At 45.1% G+C, this 18,664-nt stretch overlaps 1 protein-coding gene across 2 annotated transcripts in view; it reads right to left on the reverse strand.

The window, feature by feature from the left end:
- Positions 1-18,664, reverse strand: part of UPF3A (UPF3A regulator of nonsense mediated mRNA decay) — a 48,319-nt gene that overhangs the window by 10,430 nt on the left and 19,225 nt on the right. For both annotated transcript variants that reach the window (XR_012799879.1, XM_075590456.1), the window contains exons 4-8: positions 12,329-12,427; positions 11,362-11,472; positions 10,780-10,835; positions 10,531-10,689; positions 6,318-6,475 (exon numbers count right to left, since the gene is read on the reverse strand). Coding sequence is in view for 1 of the 2 variants with exons in the window: in XM_075590456.1 (XP_075446571.1) it covers positions 6,318-6,475; positions 10,531-10,689; positions 10,780-10,835; positions 11,362-11,472; positions 12,329-12,427 (583 nt within the window). In the remaining variant the exon portion in view is untranslated. The remainder of the gene's footprint in view (positions 1-6,317; positions 6,476-10,530; positions 10,690-10,779; positions 10,836-11,361; positions 11,473-12,328; positions 12,428-18,664) is intronic.

The raw sequence follows: 18,664 nt of genomic DNA on the forward strand, positions 1-18,664 counted from the left end.
TGTAGGGAACTAAGACACTGATAACTAACCAGTAACCAGCACCACAAGACCCCCTGCTTCTAATTCCATAAAAAATAAAATAAAAATTGATCAGGTGAAATTGCTGCTTTAACATCATAAATTACATTTGGACGTCTATGTAATTGCCAGATTAAGACAGATGTAAATATAATTCTCCTGTTTATTTCTCTCACTTTTCATGTGCACGTTTACACAAATAGATGTTGGTATTGTGTTAACTCATAGAGAGCAGACAGAAAAAAGCTGTTGAAAGGACAGGAGTTGTCCTGAAAGCTTCCCCTCTATAAACATAAGTTAGCATTGAAAGGTATCAATTTTACTTTTTGTTCTTTTTTTTTTAATTACAAAAGCCTTTTTTGTACCTGTGCACATTTATGATACATAGAATGGGATGATATCTTCAAAGCTGGAAATGTAGAATGATACTTTTGGACCAAGCTGCATCACTGTTCAGGCATCATAGCGATGCTATAGGGTTGCTAAGACCACGCAATGGCAAACGGGAGCATAGGTCCGCCCACCCCCGAAGAAGTTCCCAGCCGGAAGAAACAACGTGTCGGGTGCGACGTCCGTGTGACGTCAACAGCGCGACCAGCTAGCAGTAGCTTGGTCTGTTTCTTCTTACAGCATGGTGTACGATTTCAGTCGCTAGTTAATCAAAGATGTGGGCCATACGTGGATCCCACTAGCTAGCGCTAGGACTCTGTGGTATAACCATTACTTTGACAGGGATCACTGACCTATGTCTGCAGGTATCCAGCATCAAATTTTCTCCGGAATGGGAGAGAACAGCAACAGTCACGTACAATACTGTGATTGCAGACATCTTTATCAAAAATCTTTTGCCTCCATGGGGTACCTTTGGCCTTGGTCTCCGATAGAGGTTCACAGTTTATACCCAAGTTCTCGTGCTCCTTCTGCCAGCGACTAGGAATAGCGTTACATTTTTCTTCGGGTTATCATCCCTAAACCAACGACCAGACTGAGCGCACCAACCAATCTCTCGAACAATACATCTGGTGTTTCATTTCAGACACTCAGGACGATTGGTCGGATCTTCTGCCCTGGGTCGAGTTCGTGCATAACAACTTGCGTAATGAATCCACCATGGAATCGCCCTTTTTCATTAATTATTTTCATTAATTAATCACTTCTACCCATCTCTACACCCACTTCTGGGGTACCAGCAGCAGACAACAGAATTCTTAGTCTTCAAAATTTGTGGGAAAAGATCCAGGAGAACCTCAAGAAGGCAACTACCAGACAAAAGGCACAGGCAGACCATCACCGAAGGAGGATCCAAGAGTTCAAACCAGGAGACAGGGTGTGGTTGTCTTCTAGGAATATCAGGCTCAAGGTCTCTACACTGAAACTGGCACCAAGGTTCATCAGACCATATTCCATCTTGGAAAAAGTCAACCCAGTGGCATACCGGCTACGCCTTCCTCCTTCTATGAAGATCCCCTCTGTTTTTCATGTGTCTCTGCTAAAACAAGCTGTGCGGGATGCTCGCTTTCCCGTTCCCTCCTTGTCTACGGCTCCTGTTCTCGTACACGGCCAACAAGAGTATGAGGTTCAGTCTATCTTGGACTCCAGGATTTTAAGGGGATCGGTCTGGTATCTCGTGCACTGGAAGGGTTTCGGACCCAAGGAACGATCCTGGGTTCCTCACCACCGTCTTCACACGCCAAGGCTTGTTCGCTCTTCCATGCCAAGTACCCTCACAAGCCGTTCCTGAGATGCCAGGAGGTCGCTCCTGATGTGGGGGTACTGTAAGGATGCATGAGTCCCTCTACCCTCAGTGCGCCTGTAACAGGGGAGTAATCCCTGTTCAAGTAATGTGCCTTTAATCTAGCAGTGTGGTGGTTAACTGCTGGTAGTCAATTAATAAACACCACCTGCCTGATTTAGATTGCTTACAAAAGCCTGTCTGTTGAGACAGGAAGTGACTCCTTAGCTCACTTGTGAGCTGACCTTTGGAGACAGAGCAGGGGTTCTTGAGTCTCCCAGGAGAGACTGACCAAGAGAACACAGATCTCTGGAGCTGACCATGTCTTGAGCTCTGCCAGAAGACACAGCACAGCTGATTTCAAGACACAGGGAAAACTACTAAACCTGAAGCTGACACACCCTGAGGGAAGGGAGCTGAACCAGGAACTGAGAAGATTTTCCCTCCAAGAAACAGATAAGACTTTCATTCTTAAGAGACTTCTTATATCTGCTTATTTCATGCTATGTGTTTGGGGCTGGGAGAAATGCTTGACTAAGGGAGATGTGAATTAATTGCATAGTGTTTCACTACAAATACTCCCAAGTGAATAGAAGCTTTGTTCCTCCCCCTGTGTTTGGATGGATTTCCTGATGAAAAGGAAAAGGCACAATAAAGCCTTATTATAATTTCACCTTATAAAAGTCTCCAATTGTGTACCTCTGTGAACGTCCGTCTACAGCGCCCCCTCCTTACCTCAGCCCGCGATTGGGTGCTTCGCTTCCCCCGCCTCCTGTGGCACGTCACCTGGGCCATCTATCAGCCGTCGGACTACGGGCGCGCACAGAAGTTTATACCAAGCCCTCTGGTCCTGCCTCCGGGTCTTCTGTTCTCCTGACCTCGGCTACGTATGACAATCCGCGGCTAGCTCCTCATCGATCCGCTCCAACACTGACCTCGGCTAAAGTACTACGATGATCCGCCGCTCTCCAATCCAGACCACGGCTAAGTACCTCCTATGATCCGCTACTCTCCAACACCAACCTTGGCAAGTATTACTGACCATACAGACCTCTCCTACCCCGACCCGGCTTCCTCGACCAATTTACACTCCAGAAGCGCCCACCCGGCTGTGGGTTGGTGTGGTGTTATATCAAATCCTCACCTCGGCCTCGTGGTCACGCCTTGTTTGTGGTGAGCACTCCGTTACACCAACATAGGCTTATCTACAAGGACACCAAAGTAAATAAATGACAAAAGCAGTATCACATGTATAGAATCCATTGATTCAATTGACAAATGATAGATTCAGTTGGTGCTCTTAGGAGAGGGACTGATAGGGAGGAGTGCTTGCTGCAGAGGGAGAGCAGGTGGCTTCCCTATGTTTCCTGCAATAAATATTTGTTGAATGCTTTGACAAGAACTTTGTAAGTAGTATCTTATACTTTCTGGGAATTTGCAATCGCTTTTTTTGGTTTTGTGTGCATTTTGTGCTTACTATGCAGACCGTTTCTTTTCCCCTGCAAGATTTTTGTGGCCCTTTTTTTCCCCTCGTGAACTGTAATAAGTTTACGTACCTCCCTAGTGTAGGAGTGAGAGATACCTGGGGATGAAAAGATGAAATCTTAGTACATCAGCCTTGCTAATGTGTGTAATATCTGAGGCATATGAGGCCATTGAAATAAAGCCGCAGTAGTAAGACAAAGACATTGTAAGAAGCATCAAAAGCCTGTTTTCTGCCACACTGGAATCTCATCATTTTCCTAATTATTCCTGGAAAATCAAACAGAGACAGTAGGAGGGCGTTCTGGTTAGTGCGTCTGCAAGGGACAAGGTCATGCATATGAGATGTATAGTATCAGCCAGCGGAGCTACTCATATGCTAAGTTAAAGAAGTGTGTTTTAAGAAAGGTCCTAAAGGTGGAGAGAGGGTGCTAAATGGATATTGAGGGGAAGGGCATTCCAGAGGTGTGGGAGGTGAGTGAGAGGTGAGTGAGAGAGGTTTTAGGCGGGAGAGGGCTTTGGATATAAAAGGGATAGATGGAAGACATCCTTGAGCAGAACGCAAGGGTTGTGTAGGTGTATAGTGAGAAATTAGGGCTGAGATGTAAGGAGGGGCAGAAGCCTTAAAAGATAGGAACATTTTGTAAGTAATATGCGATTATTTAGGAAGCCAGGAGAGGGATTTAGCAGGAGAGATGGTGAGACAGATTTAGGAGAGAGTAAAGTGACTATCAGCAGCATTTAGAATAGATTGTAGGGAAGACAGGTGAGAGGCAGGATGGCCGGACAGTAGAAGGTTACAATTGTCGAGAAGGGAGAGAATGAGGGCCTGTGTTAAAGATTGAGCAGTAGAGCGACAGACTAAAGGGCGCATCTTTACAATGTTATGGAGAAAAAAATAGACAGGATTTAGCTACATTGTGAATGTGACAGGAGAATGTGAGGGAGGAGTCAAATGTGACCCCTGGGCGGCGTGCTTGTGATACTGGGTGTATGATAGTGCTGCCAACAGTAATGTAGAAAGGGGCAGTAGATCAAAAATTTGGGAGGAAGTATGAGGAGCTCTGTCTTTGACATGTTAAGTTTAAGTCGGTGGCGGGCCACCCAGGATGATATAGTGGAGAGACATTCAGAGACTTTGGTCAGTACACGTCAGGGGTTGAAAGGTAAATGTGTGTGTCATCAGCGTAGAGGTGGTATTTGAACCCAAGTGATGAAATCAGGTCACCTAGAGAGAGTGTGAAAAGAGAAGAGGTCCCAGGACAGAGCCACGGGGTACCCCACAGAGAGATCGATGGGGGAGGAGTTGGCAAATGACTCTGATGGTACGATGGTAGTGGTAAGAGGTGTAGCCCCTTGCTAAAATCAGGCCCCTTTTAGCATGTAGGCTATGACAGCACTCTGGCAGTGTAGGGGTTAAACCCATTGCACATGGTCCTGCGTGTGAGCTGGCTCTTCGCTAAGCTATATTGTTGCAATCTCCAGGCACCTGCATGTCTGGAGAGTTCTAGTAGGTCATGCGACCGGTGGGGTGACAGATTGCTACAGCATGTTTTACCCAGAGACAGAGAGGGGAAAGAAGTTGACACCCCCTGGGTAGATAGGGGGGGGGGCAATAGTGGGGGGGGATCTGATCTGTTCAGAAGAGAGAGTATGCTGGAGCAGGGGAGCGCAAACTTTTTGTGCTGCGCCCCCCTGTCACTCTGCCCCCGGCTCTCGTGCCCCCCTGCCTACCTTCTTTCGCGGCAGATGACGCTGCTTGGGCGTGTGACGTCAGGTCACATGGTGCCGCGGCGTCCATTGACGTCGCGTTGCCATGGCGACGCAACACAGCCGGCTGAATCCCGGTAAGTAAATAGTTGCAGGGGCCTCACGCGATCCCCCGGCATTTAATTTAAATGCCTGGGGGAAGAGCGCGGGGCCTCTGCAACTGCCCGCGCCCCCCAGCACAATCTCCCGCCCCCCCTGGGGGTCGCGCCCCCCACTTTGCGCACCGCTGTGCTGGAGCAGACTGTGCTAGGTGCCTGGTGCAGACAGAGGTTCCCATGCTACAGGGAGTAGGGCTATACTCCAGGTTTATGTAGGGATCTGGGGCTGTGCCTGCTTCATCCTACGCCAGGGTTAGGTTGGGTCCTTTGAGGTACTGCGGGCAAAGAGGGAACTGCTGCAAGAGATACATGCTGAAAGCCTGTCCTGTTATGCTGTGTCTGCTGGTGTGCAATAAAAGCAAGCATCCTGTTTAAAAGTTCTTGGCGCCCTGTTCTACTTATTCTACATCTACTCCTCACTACTGCCTTGCCCTGGATTCACCAGAGAAGCCATGAGACCAGAGGTAAAACTGACAGAGCTACACTACGCTGAAGCAGGTAGATTGTGTGTACACCCTATCTCCTGCAGCAGGGGTGGAAGGGGGGAGATAAGGGTGTTACAGAGGAAATCCAGGATAGAGCTCTGTTACAGATACCAAGGGTATGGAGAATGTGAAGAAGAAGACTGTGGTTCACAGGATCAAAGGCTGCGGACGTGATTGATCAAGTTCAGCTTTGAAAGAGACAGAGAAAATGTCTGTCTCTTTCTCTTGCGTCAAGCAGAACACCTTTGTATATTAAAAAGCAACACACAAATAATATTTTTATAGCAATATATTTGCATATACAATTCTTATCGAATATAGCATCGATTTCCAGATAATTTTGAACTACTAATCTTGCACATTAATCAATAGACACCATAGTGTGTAAATATATTTGTAATCTGATTGAACTAAGGCAAGTTACATACGTTATTTGTATTCTGAGGTGAGAAATTCTGCTGAATGACACAAAAATAATTGTGTCACTACTCACAGTTTAGGTGTCCTTCGAGACATCACATTGCACTCAGTCATATGCACAAAGAGCTGCTAAATCGCTATAGCACTTTTTAGCTCTAATACATGTTTACTTACTGCCATGGCACAGTTTAGTAAATATAGCACTTAATCTGTCCTGAGTAGGATCCATTGTGTATTTTGACATAACTGGCCTAAGTTTGTAAAATCTAGGTACAAAAACAATCACTCTGAAAATAAATAAAGAATCCTTACTTTTCCTTGAGTTCCTTGACAAAGCTCTCAAATGGTCGTACTTTTATGTTCCCAGAAACGGCTGATTTTTCCCATGTTGCCTCTTCCACCTCAATCTCTTCTATTTCCTCCTGCTTCTCACTGGCAACCTCGTCTCCTTTCTCTGGCTTCTTAAGGAGCTAAACAAAATGATATTTATTTTTGATTTCTGCTGTTAATTTCTTGTGGTTTATGAAAAGAATGACAGTGGGTACAATTTGCTATTGCAAAGGAAATAGCAGCATCACTGTGAAACGTTAAAGCGTTTCTGCTGGAGAAGACTGTATATGCCACCGCCACCGACAGATGTCTGAGGAGAACGAGCTGTGCTCTGCTTGGGTAAGATGAAGAGATACTACTTGGAAGCAGCTAACATAGAGACAAAAAGATTCTGAATGGCTGGGCTTTTCAACTGGCTGTCCGCATGCCATATGCGACTCGCCAAAGACTTTTATGTGGCTTTTGGACTCTCTGCTCATGCTAATTTTATACTAGTTGCTTAGGCAGCCAAGTGTAATTTTTCATTCGGAATCTCTTGTAAGTTAAGGTCATGTCAATATATATGGTACAGATTATAAACACTTGCAAAATGTTGAAATACAATAATGTTTAGGTCTTTAAGTGTATCTACAATTACATTACAATAAGCGTGTGGTCCTTCAATGCCTAAATCTTCTCTGATCTGGCTCTTTTGGAGAACTGGTTGAAAAGCCCTGCTGTAGCGGGGAGTGAATAAGTGAGACTGGCAACATAGGTTTCAGAAAAACAGTTTCTGCTAAAAAGAGTAGACTGTAAAATATCTGAGATACCAAGAATGAGGAGGGTAGAAGTAAAAGTGTAGGAAAGCTGCCATAACTGGTTACAAGTTTAGTTAGTCCAGTGTCTGTAATAACTTCTTGTAGTGTGTCAGAAGTTATCAGCAATTACTAAAAACTTGTATTAATGTCAATGTATCATATTCAAGACTTCGGTTACTAAATGTCAAAGGGAAAGCTAACCAATAAACTTATTTATTTCGCAATATCTGATTTAAAAATTTTAATTACAAATTAGGGGGCTCTCAAAAGAATACGTTTTACGGGTAGATCCACAGAAGGCCGTCATTTTTGCGCTAATAACGATCATTACTGAAATTGGGAACAGACTTTTTTTTTCTTCTGTTTAACAGGTATCCTCAAACTAATGAGATGCAAAACTAACGTACGTTAGAAAAAGTAGCAGCGCTAGTAATGGGGATTTTTATTTCTCCAATACACTGCACATTGGTCAAACTTGACCACACGTTATTAATGCATGTGCGTTATCAAAAGCTAATGCAAATCTTGTTATAAAAATTAAATATTCATTATTATTGTTGACGTATGTATGGATACACATTACTGTACACCCATATTTAATACATTCATGATTACAGTATATAACATATTAGGTCACACAAACATATGACTTTAATCACTAAAAACCATACTATAGTTTATGATGTGTTAAAGACATTTATATGATCCCTAAGATATATATTTTTGTATGACACGTAACTTTTTGTAATTAAAGGATTAAGTCCTGCACTCGGTACATTGCTTTTAGACTATTCCAAGAAATAGCACACTGATAATCAGTGTCTGGATGTAAGTAAGGGCAGCTTTTGGAAGGTCTTAAATATCATAGTGTTATTCCCTTGGGCTAACATGAACTAACTGAGGGTCTCCGTTGTTAGGTAAACTGTTCATTACCCTATTATTTACATATGAGTAAGTCAAACATCTGTTAAAATGTATCGATGCAATATTTTTGGTGATAACGCAAGAGTATCGTAACGCATTACGGATATCGATACATAAAATGGTGATAACGCAACGATAACAATTTAATGGATTGTGAGGATCTACCCCAGGGCTGCACAACATACGTCCCGTGGAACCCCTTCAACCCCCTCTTCTTCACCCCCCTCGACGCGCTCAGTAGGAGCGCGCTCCAGCCGTGTCTGTGCGCGCTCTCCCCTGCTCTCCCCTAACCTCCCTCCTCTCTCCTCCAGCCTTCAGCACGGGGACGCACTCTAGAAGTGTAGCGCGACCCGGAACTTCCGAGTCTGCTGCTAGAGCGCGCATCCCTTGCACTTCCCTCACGCTTCCCTGCCATCACCAGGTAAGTATGGGGGTGGGGGGCTGCTGACATGGGTGGGGGGCTGCTGACATGGGAGGGGAGTGGGGGGCTGCTGACATGGGTGGGGGGCTGCTGACATGGGTGGGGGGCTGCTGACATGGGCGGGGGGCTGCTGACATGGGTGGGGGGCTGCTGACATGGGTGGGGGGCTGCTGACATGGGAGGGGGGCTGCTGACATGGGAGGGGGTGGGGGGATGCTGACATGGGAGGGGGGTTGCTGACATGGGAGAGGGGTGGAGGGCTGCAGACATGGGAGGGGGTGGGGGGCTGCTGACATGAGAGGGGGGCTGCTGACATGGGTGGGGGGCTGCTGACATGGGTGGGGGGCTGCTGACATGGGAGAGGGGTGGGGAGCTGCAGACATGGGAGGGGGGTGGGGGGCTGCAGACATGGGAGGGGGGTGGGGGGCTGCAGACATGGGAGGGGATGGGGGGCTACTGACATGGGTGGGGGGCTGCTGACATGGGAGGGGGGCTGCTGACATGGGAGGGGGGCTGCTGACATGGGGGGGAGGGGCTGCTGAAATGGAATGGGCTGGGGGGGCTGCTGAAATGGAATGGGGGGCTACTGTGGGGGGCTGCTGAAATGAACTGGGGGGCTGCTGATATGGGCTGTGGGCGGCTGCTGAAATTAACTGGGAGGCTGCTGAAATGGGCTGGGGGGGCTGCTGAAATGAACTGGGGGGCTGCTGATATGGGCTGTGGGGCCCGACTCTGTTTTCCTTGTGAGGGGGGAGAGTAGTGTGAGTTGCAGGGGGGGGGGAGAGTGGTGTGAGTTGCAGGGGGGGGGGAGAGTGTCATATTGAGGGGAGGGTGAGAGAGTGTCATATTGAGGGGAGGGTGAGAGAGTGTCATATTGAGGGGAGGGGGAGAGAGTATCATATTGAGGGGAGAGAGTGTCATATTGAGGGGAGGGGGAGAGAGTGTCATATTGAGGGGAGGGGAAGAGAGTGTCATATTGAGAGGAGGGGGAGAGAGTGTCAAATTGAGGGGAGGGGGAGAGAGTGTCATATTGAGGGAAGAGAGACATGAGGGGGCTGCTGACATGGGATGCTGACTTGGGGGGGGGAATGCTGACTTGGGGGGGATGCTGACTTGGGGGGGGGGGGGGTGCTTATATGGGATGCTGACTTGGGGGGGGGGCTGCTGACATGGAATGGGCTGGGGGTATGTGGAGGGGGTATTGTGTGTTTGATGTGGAGGGGGGTATTGTGTGGGTGAGGGGGAGAGATGGGGGTATGAGAGATAGATGGGGAGTATCGTAAAGGTTGATAGTGAGGGGTTCTGGGGGAGTTATGAGGATGATGATGATGATGATTTTACCCGTGCGGCCCAAATGTTTTTTCCTTGGAGCAGTTCGACCCTTCTCACTTTACGAGTTGGGCAGGCCTGATCTACCCCTTAGTTGGGGTAGATTTTGCATGGATGAACCATGGGTTACTTTCGCTGAAGAACTATGGTACCTGTGCCATGGTAAATTCACCATCCCCGCACTATGCCTAGGAGACCTATGTGTAGGTCTGCAGTCCAGTAGTGACCTGGTTAATCCCAGCTTGAGAAAAGGCTTGGTTAATTAACCGGGTCCCAGCTCCCTTGTTAAGGGGTTTTAAGAACCCAGAGCTCCCACTTGTTGCGGCTTCTTGTCTGAACCAGAGAAACACATTCTGAAACACTGGAGGGAGACAAGCCTGCTGCAAGGTCTGTTACAGTGGGACAGGTACCCTTATGTTTTTCATGAGCTTGAACTGCCATTTCTGGGAAAAGGGCAAAACCCTGTTATGGACTAATTAACTGGACTGTTTATTTTTACCTTTACACCTATGCTGAATGAAACTCTTTTTTGTGTTCCATGTTTCTGTGGTTGAATAAACAAGCCTATCAGATAACCCACGTGTTGTTGCATGGTTCCTGCAACAGTACCCTTATTACATGATGAATTGTATGTAAAACAGGATGTAATTACATTCTAGATCTTAAGAAAAGATGAATATTATGTAAACCTGAAATTAATGAGTCTGGTTACGGTTTAATTTACCTTAATTCTTATCTCTTTTTCAGATATTTTCTTTTGCTTTTCTGCTTCTTTTCTCTTACGCCTTTCTTCTTCTCTACGTTTTCTCTTTTCTTCCTCTCTTATGCGCTTCTTCTCCAATTCTCGTCGCCTTCTCTCTTCCCGTTTTTCTTCTCTTATTCTCTTCAATAGAGTTAAGGATAGAATTATTTCCCAGTCTGACAGCATTTACATTTACAGCAAATGCTGCTGTTGCTTCAGATTCAATCCTACCTGCTTCTCCAACTTTCTGTTTTTGATAAATTCCAAAAGAGGTGTTGTTCTTCTGGCTAAAAGAAAATATCAATCAAATATATAAAGAAAAATTATTTTTATTTTCCTTAGACTGAATTCCAATGTAAAAATGTCTGTAGCTGTTTGTTAAATAACGACCAGATCATGCTGCAAGTTTACCCCCACTGACATGAGGATATAATTACAAAATCTAATGGAGTGTATAATAAAAATCCCTACTAGTTATCCTTGTACAATATTTTATTGTATGCAATGTGGAGTACGATATCGAGAACAATGTAGCAATGGATGTAAAATCTGCAGTGATTTTTAGTATAAACACTTCCAGTAAGTTACAATATTGCAAGTCGGCAAAATCAATCACCAACAACTTTTGATGCACTGGCTTTTGTCTGTTGGTGTGATATAGCTACACCTTCGTGTTCTGTTCTAGGCTCATTCTTGGTGCATGTTTGTTAATTTACCATTCATGGCAACTTTAATATCTCTCACTAGCGTATTTCATATTTATTTTAGTACATTTGGAAAATAATACAAACACTGAAAACATGAATAACAAACCAATGAGTTCCTTTGTCTTTGCTTCAATTTCTCCCAGAAGAGTCTCTGGATTGGCACAGACTTTCTCCTCATCGGCACAATAATTCTCTAAAAATTTATTGTACTCAAGATCTGCAAAATAATTGCAAAGCAGTGAATCATCCATTGCCTAGAAACGGCAAAATCTGCAAACCATTGTAATATGCTTGTACAATCTTCTGGAACACTAACAAAAATATCTCCATGAAATTAAGTTTGAAATATCACTGCAAAATATTCAGTGTTTTGCTACTGCCACATTTATGGAAACACAATTGCCCATATATTTACTTAGCGGTGCTTTCTCATAAGACACCTTTTGGTCCATTCAAGTCTTTTTACATAGAACTGCTTAGTAAATATAGGCCAATATGTTGTGTGTGCAGAGGCAAGGCAACATTACATGATTTTAACCTCTTCATAAATATAAAGTCATTTAAAATAAATCTGGCTTTAACCAAATGACTGCCAAAGAGGCCAGAGCACAATTAACTGGCCAAAGGTTTTAGGACTGGGTGTCACCATTATCCAGGAGTTCTTCCTCTCACCTGTTCAACTACTAAAAAGAAGCAGTCAATAGGATTTCTATTGTTAAATGAGGTGTGGAGCAACTAAACTTCTACTTCTGTCCTGGGCATCTAGATTAAGTTTAATTTCCTTAACTGGATTGGTCAATCATGTGTCTTCTAGCACTGGAATATCACATCTTAGTAAATATGGGTCTACATTTTCACACTTGATTTTGTGTTTATTTTAATTATCTTTGTATTACTCATTGGGGAGGGGGGGGGGTTCTATGGTATTGATTTATTTTGTGAGTAGCGTTTATTTTTAAAATATATGTATACATGAATAACCTCATTTAATGGCAGAATGCAATGCTTTGTGAAACTATTTTTTTTTAGTGTATTGTCCTATATTGTCTTTTCCTACAGACAAAAATACTTGCCTTCTGCAATGCTTCCAGCTTTAGCATCTTTTTTCTTCAGCTTCTTTTTAGAAATCTTTTGGAAGGGAGCAAACTCAACCACAGCAGGGTACTCTTGGCCTAAGTAAAAGCCAAGCATGTGCAATGCTGAAGTTAAACAAATCAACACAAGTCAAAGGGGGTAGCAGCATTAAACACCTCTTACTTTCTAATAGGTGATAACAATTCTCTCAGCTGCACCGCATTTCCAAACCAGTAAGGTACCCAGCTATTCTTGGTCAGGAAATGATGTATTAGTTCTGTGACTTTAACAGTAAACTAATTGAAATAGCAATGTATGGGGCATTTGGCATATTGGGGGATGTTTAGCAAGGGTTGATGCAGTTTGTTGAATATATATACTGTATAAATACTTATTACAGGAAAAATATGTTGTCACGGGAGACCAGGACTTTTTACTAATTTATACCGGGATCATTCACTAAGCAAAACAAGGTAGTAGAAAAAAATTGAAGTTTATTCGGGTAAACCCGCGTTCACAATGAATACACAAAATACAGACATACTTACTGTGGGTGAAATCTAGGCTCAAATAGGTGCGGGCCGCCTGCTTCGGAAGGCTTACCCTGACCGGGATATACACACGGACATCATGGTCCTCTTTCCGGCTAAAGATCCTAGCCGCGACCGCTACGTTCAATTCTCAGAAATTGGTCCTGACACGTGACTTTGCAGGGCAGACTTTCCTAGCTTCAAAACGAAGCTAGTTTGCTCTGCTATTCGTGAAAAGCCCGCCCTAGCTTCATCGACACAAGTCACAGGATGGCCTGGTTCCCTGAGTGAGCTATCTCCTTACATACCCTCTGCTGTTCTATGTTCAGCATGGAGGAAGGAGGAGCGACCAATCAGAGCGTGGGAATTCCTCCCCAATAGCCAATAGGAATAGGGGCTCATCCTTTGGCTGACGTCAGAGGAGGGGACGTGCCAAGCCGGCTCGGGATGTCCCATGGGCGGAACATACGGATTGACCAATGGGAAACACGCTGACATTCTGCAGCTTCCCCCAGTCAACCCCTTGCCACCTATTGGGCAGGCTCCACTGAGTCTGGCAGACCCGAGTGTCCTCCCCGCAGGAGGTCTCTCTTCTCTGGACCCAGTACTCTGCCCTGCCCCGGCCACTTAGTACCCCGACACCTCTCAATATCCCGTCTCCTCTTTGAACTCCGATGTCTATCCAGACTTCCCGGCATCTATATGGATGCCCGGGCTGACTGAATAGTCATTTATTGCAAATGCACCAACACAATAAAAATATGGTTTCATACAAGATACTGTATGCCTTGGGGAGACCCATATCTGTGAGGGAAATAGGACTGGGATATCTGGGCTTGAAAACCAGGAGTCTGGGGGACACTGGGTAGCCACGGTGTAATTCAACCCGTATACCGGAAAATAATGCCTGCACGTCGGGAGAATTAGGGGACTACCGGTAACTTTGGCCCCCGAACTCCTGCAAACAAAATAATTGCATTTCTACCAAAATATCCACCTAAAATTTACACCAGTGATTCCCAACCTTTTTTGTTTGGAGGAACACTTGACGTTTTTCGTAAAATTTTGGGAAACCCCTATCTGGATGATACGTATTAGGTTTGACAGGGGTAAATCACAAAATAGACGTGTAAAGCAGTAGGGTTAATAAATAATAATTAACTCATACTTCGTCGTTAACGAGAAAACAAGTAACATTTTAATGTTTTATAATACATTCACAATTGAAAATTGGGGGGTGGGTGACTGACTGACTGACTAACTGGGTGACTGGGTAACTGACTGACTGACTGGGTGGGTGACTGACTTGATTAACTGACTGGGTGACTGACTGGGTGACTGACTGGGTGACTGACTGGGTGACTGACTGGGTGACTGACTGGTTGACTGACTGGGTGACTGACTGGGTGACTGGGTGGGTAACTGACTGACTTTGTGGGTGACTGACAGGGTGGGTGACTGACAGTGTGGGTGGGTGACTGACTGACTGGGTGACTGACTGGGTGGGTGGTGGGTGACTGGGTGGGTGGTGGGTGATTGGGTGGTGGGTGGGTTGTTGGTTGATTGACTGACTGGGTGGGTGACTGACTCGGTGACTGGGTGGGTGATTGACAGACTGACTGGGATGCGGAGGGAGTCAGTGGATGCGGAGGGGGTGCAGTGGGTGGGGAGGGAGGCTAGTGAGTGCAGAGGAGGCTAGTGAGTGCAGAGAGAGGCTAGTGAGTGCGGAGGGAGGCTAGTGAGTGCAGAGGGAGGCTAGTGAGTGCAGAGGGAGGCTAGTGAGTGCGGAGAGAGGCTAGTGAGTGTGGTGGGAGGCTAGTGGATGCAGAGGGAGGCTAGTAGGTGCGGAGGGGGGGCAGTGGGTGGGTGACTGGGTGGGTGACTTGGTGGGTGACTGGGTGGGTGACTGACTGACTGGGATGCGGAGGGGGCCAGTGGATGTGGAGGGGTGGCAGGGGGTGCAAAGGGGGGGGCAGTGAGTGCGGAGGGGGGGGGCAGTGGATGCATGGGGAGGCAGTGAATGTAGAGGGGGGGGCAGTGGATGTGGAGGGGGCAGTGGATGCGGGGGGCAGTGGATGCAGGGGGCAGTAGATGCATAGGGGGCAGATGGTGCGGAAAAGGGGGATTGGGGGGGAGTTGGTGCGAAGGGGGGGCATTGGCACCCAGGCCATGAGACCACCGCACCTGTCTCCCCCCATTCAAACAGCCACCAGCAGTAACCGGGGGAGCGCTTGGAGAAAACCACCCGAGGAGAGAGCGGAGAGAACTGCCCGAGGAGAGCGGGAAACCTCATGCGCGCCAACCGCCAGACTTTGTCTTCGCTCCCCCCCACCCACTGTCCCATCTCCAAACCTGCCAGGGCAACCAAGGGGAAACGCGCGCCCACCTCCCGCCCCAGGCAGCAGCCACAAGGACTGAGGGAGGCCAGTTTAGGCAGCAGACGTGGGGATAAGGGATGAGGAGGGGGGGAGGGGAGTGCCAGGGATCAACTCCTCGCCTCAGGCGGCAGCAGAGGGTGGCTGCAGCAGGCAGTAGGCGGCAACAGGCTTGAGGCAGGAAATCTGCACGCTCTATAGCAGCAGGCACCGGAAGTGCCAGATTGCTAGAGCGCGCACCGAGGGAGGAGGAGGGTGGAACCCTAGTTGAGAATCACTGCATTACACTCAGAAAGTTTCATGAATCTGGGACAAAGGGAACATGAAAAGTGGAAAAGCAGGGGACACTTTAACTTTTGCACGTTATAATACCTGGCCCCTGGCTTATGGTGCTATGTAGCTGCCAGGGACCCACAGATTTCAGGGGTAACCAGATGGGCCTAACCTTTATTGTATAGCCTGGCTACCCCCTCCCGTCACATATGTGTTAACCATTTAAGGCAGGGAAAAAAATATATTTAAAACCAGAGACAGAACATAAAACACAGACAGAGCTCAGTTTTAGCACATCCAGTGAAACTCATACGCGGTACAGTGCCTAAATATATATGTATAAATATCAAGTAAAATGGTCTTTTAGTTTAACATTTTTGGCCAAAATTGTTGTAAGCCCCTGAGCCAACTGCACGGCAGACCACAATTCAGGGGTCCCTAACGCTAATATAAATTCTTAATAACCTGTGTGATAACAGGAAGAATGATTTATAGTAAATCTGTCAATATTAGTTGCAAAGTTCTAAGTCTGATTGAAGCCTTTATTAACCTGTACATTACCAGGAAAAGCACTCTGTATTAGAGTTGTCACAACCAATTTATACATATATATTTAGGCACTGTACCGTGTATGAGTTTCACTGCATGTGCTAAAACTGAGCTCTGTCTGTGTTTTATGTTCTGTCTTTGGTTTTAAATATATATTGCCATGCTCAGTAGCACTCCTCTGTGACACTCATATGCTTATATATATGTTGTGGTTATTTTGGGGGTTCAATAGGAGCTTGTTAGGTGTCAGTATAGGGAAAAAAAATATGGAAGTTTCAAATTAAAAAATTCAAAAATAACACAAAGAAAATTTCAAATGAATAAATGCAGTACTGTATATAATGAAGTAATTATCTTCGGAAAACTGCCAGACCCACCTGAGAATTTACCTGAAATCAGCAGGGATCTGTGAAGATAGCTTGTTTATACAAACCTCCTCATCACAAATATTACTGATTACACAAGAAGGGGGTCTGAAAAAGCAATACTATCGCAGAACGTGGGTATCCACAATATGAACCTGTAAAATACTAGGCGCTGCTCCCTGGAGTGAGGATTAAACACTGAAAACAAACAAGAGGAAGTGATAGGTCCCACAAGACAAGACCTACAGAAACTCCAAGCTGGGGCACTCTTAAAGGTGGGTACAAAATGTTTCCTTTATTAGATAAACAATGGACGAGGAAAATACTGACAGACAACGATAAAAACACTAAAGAACATTTAGTGGACCGTCTCTAAGGCCGCGCCAATAGTGCCGTCAATGGCGACGGCGACACGACGGGTGACGTCACCCGTCGCTACAGGGCGAAAGTTATATTTATCTGGGCGGCGGCGGCGTGGGTTTCCGGGCGTTTGATTGGTTCAAGGGCCATCACATGAGGCGACAGCCCTTGAAAAATCAAATTTGCCGGCTACCGGTTTTCGCGACGTCGCATTGTCGCCGTCGCGCTTTACTATAAGTGCACGCGGCGGCGGCAATTCATTTGTTTTCAGGCGACGTCACATCGCCGGCACTATAAGCGCGGCCTAATACGTATAATAAACATTGATGATTCAAACAATGTAAATATATGTTAATGAAATAGTAACATATATGTGTATATATAGTAAGTAGCCACAATAGAGCTAAACAAACTACCATCAAAGAAGACCACAAGGCTATCCCAAAAAGGGAAAGGGAGCAGATAGCAAAACACTCCCAACCAAACTACAGGCACAGCTGGCTTCAAAGTAATAAACAGCAGTGAAGCATGGCATTTAAAATGAAATGCAAACAGATAGCCGCTACATGTTGTACAAAGCAGTAACCTACATAAAACTGTAGCAATAATGGATCTAGGACATGCAGAAGATGTGCAATGACATACCTAACTTGCAACAGTATCACATTTCTATTCCCAGAGCATTTTCTATTAAGTATCAAAAACAATGCAATGATGTAACTACACGTAAGCAGAGGGTTTATATAAAATGCAGCCGTGTGTGATGTTAACTCCCAAAGTGGTGTATAATAGCTACCAAGTGGAAACACAAGCTTATTGCTAAAGCTGGTGCAAATAGCTGAGCAGGATTTCCTAAAGTTGCAATATATAGTATCAATCCCCAGAATGTTCTCTTGAAATGATCGTTAGAGTAACTGAACAGAATAACACCCATATTCAAGGAAGAAACTGTCCTGCTAAGGGAAAAGTATATCTTCTAAGGTCCAAAAAAGGTATTTAACCAGTTACTGCCTGGTCTCAGTATACTAGGCATAGAGCAGTATATAGTATATAGATCTGAACACTTAGAGTTGTTCTTTGCACTAATAAATATCAATGTGCTGGTAAAAGAATAAAGCCGAGATGCACTGCAGTACTAAATTTGTTACCACTATGAGCTGTCACTGCTGGATAGGGCAAATATAATTGGTTACAAGAAATCTCCCTGTACTAAGAAATATATACTTCCCCAATACAATAGTTGTACTGTACGTAGTAATACATATTCACATGTGCATTTTAGTATCCATTTAAATGTACTCCATGTCAGCATTATCTATGTGACGTGTATCAGGATTGGCATTCTATTGTTTACCAGAGCATCAAGATAAACAAAGCTTTCCACTGGCTTACAGTTATCAGAAATAAAAATATCTCAAATGAAAGATTCCTAATACTTGGACACTGGTATAAATCATGTACTCACTATGCTCCTTCTTGTCTCTCATTGTAACACAGATTACATCCCACTTTTAACAACTAAGTAAAAATGAATTGCTTATTTTACTGATGTTTTTAAAGAATAAGGTACAGATATGTTTCGGTTCTCAAAAGCAGCTATTATTGTTTGTTGGATCCCATTTATCTGTTAATCCACAACACAAGGGGGCTGCTTGTGTTTTTGTTCCAATGATCGGAAATACCAAACCAAAATGTCAGTTTTCACAAATTTTTTCACCACAATAAATAGTTGGTTGGGATGAGTAGTGAATTTATGATTGGTAGTTCCAGACATCAGCAACATCATTGGTTTACCTTTTCAGTTGTTTAAACAGTTTATACTGTAAGTAGCCTTTATATAATCTGTTAATATGTTGCACAGGTCATTATTGTCCATCATTCAC

Source organism: Ascaphus truei, chromosome 3 (genome assembly GCF_040206685.1).
Source record: "Ascaphus truei isolate aAscTru1 chromosome 3, aAscTru1.hap1, whole genome shotgun sequence".
Taxonomy (NCBI): Eukaryota; Metazoa; Chordata; class Amphibia; order Anura; family Ascaphidae; genus Ascaphus; species Ascaphus truei.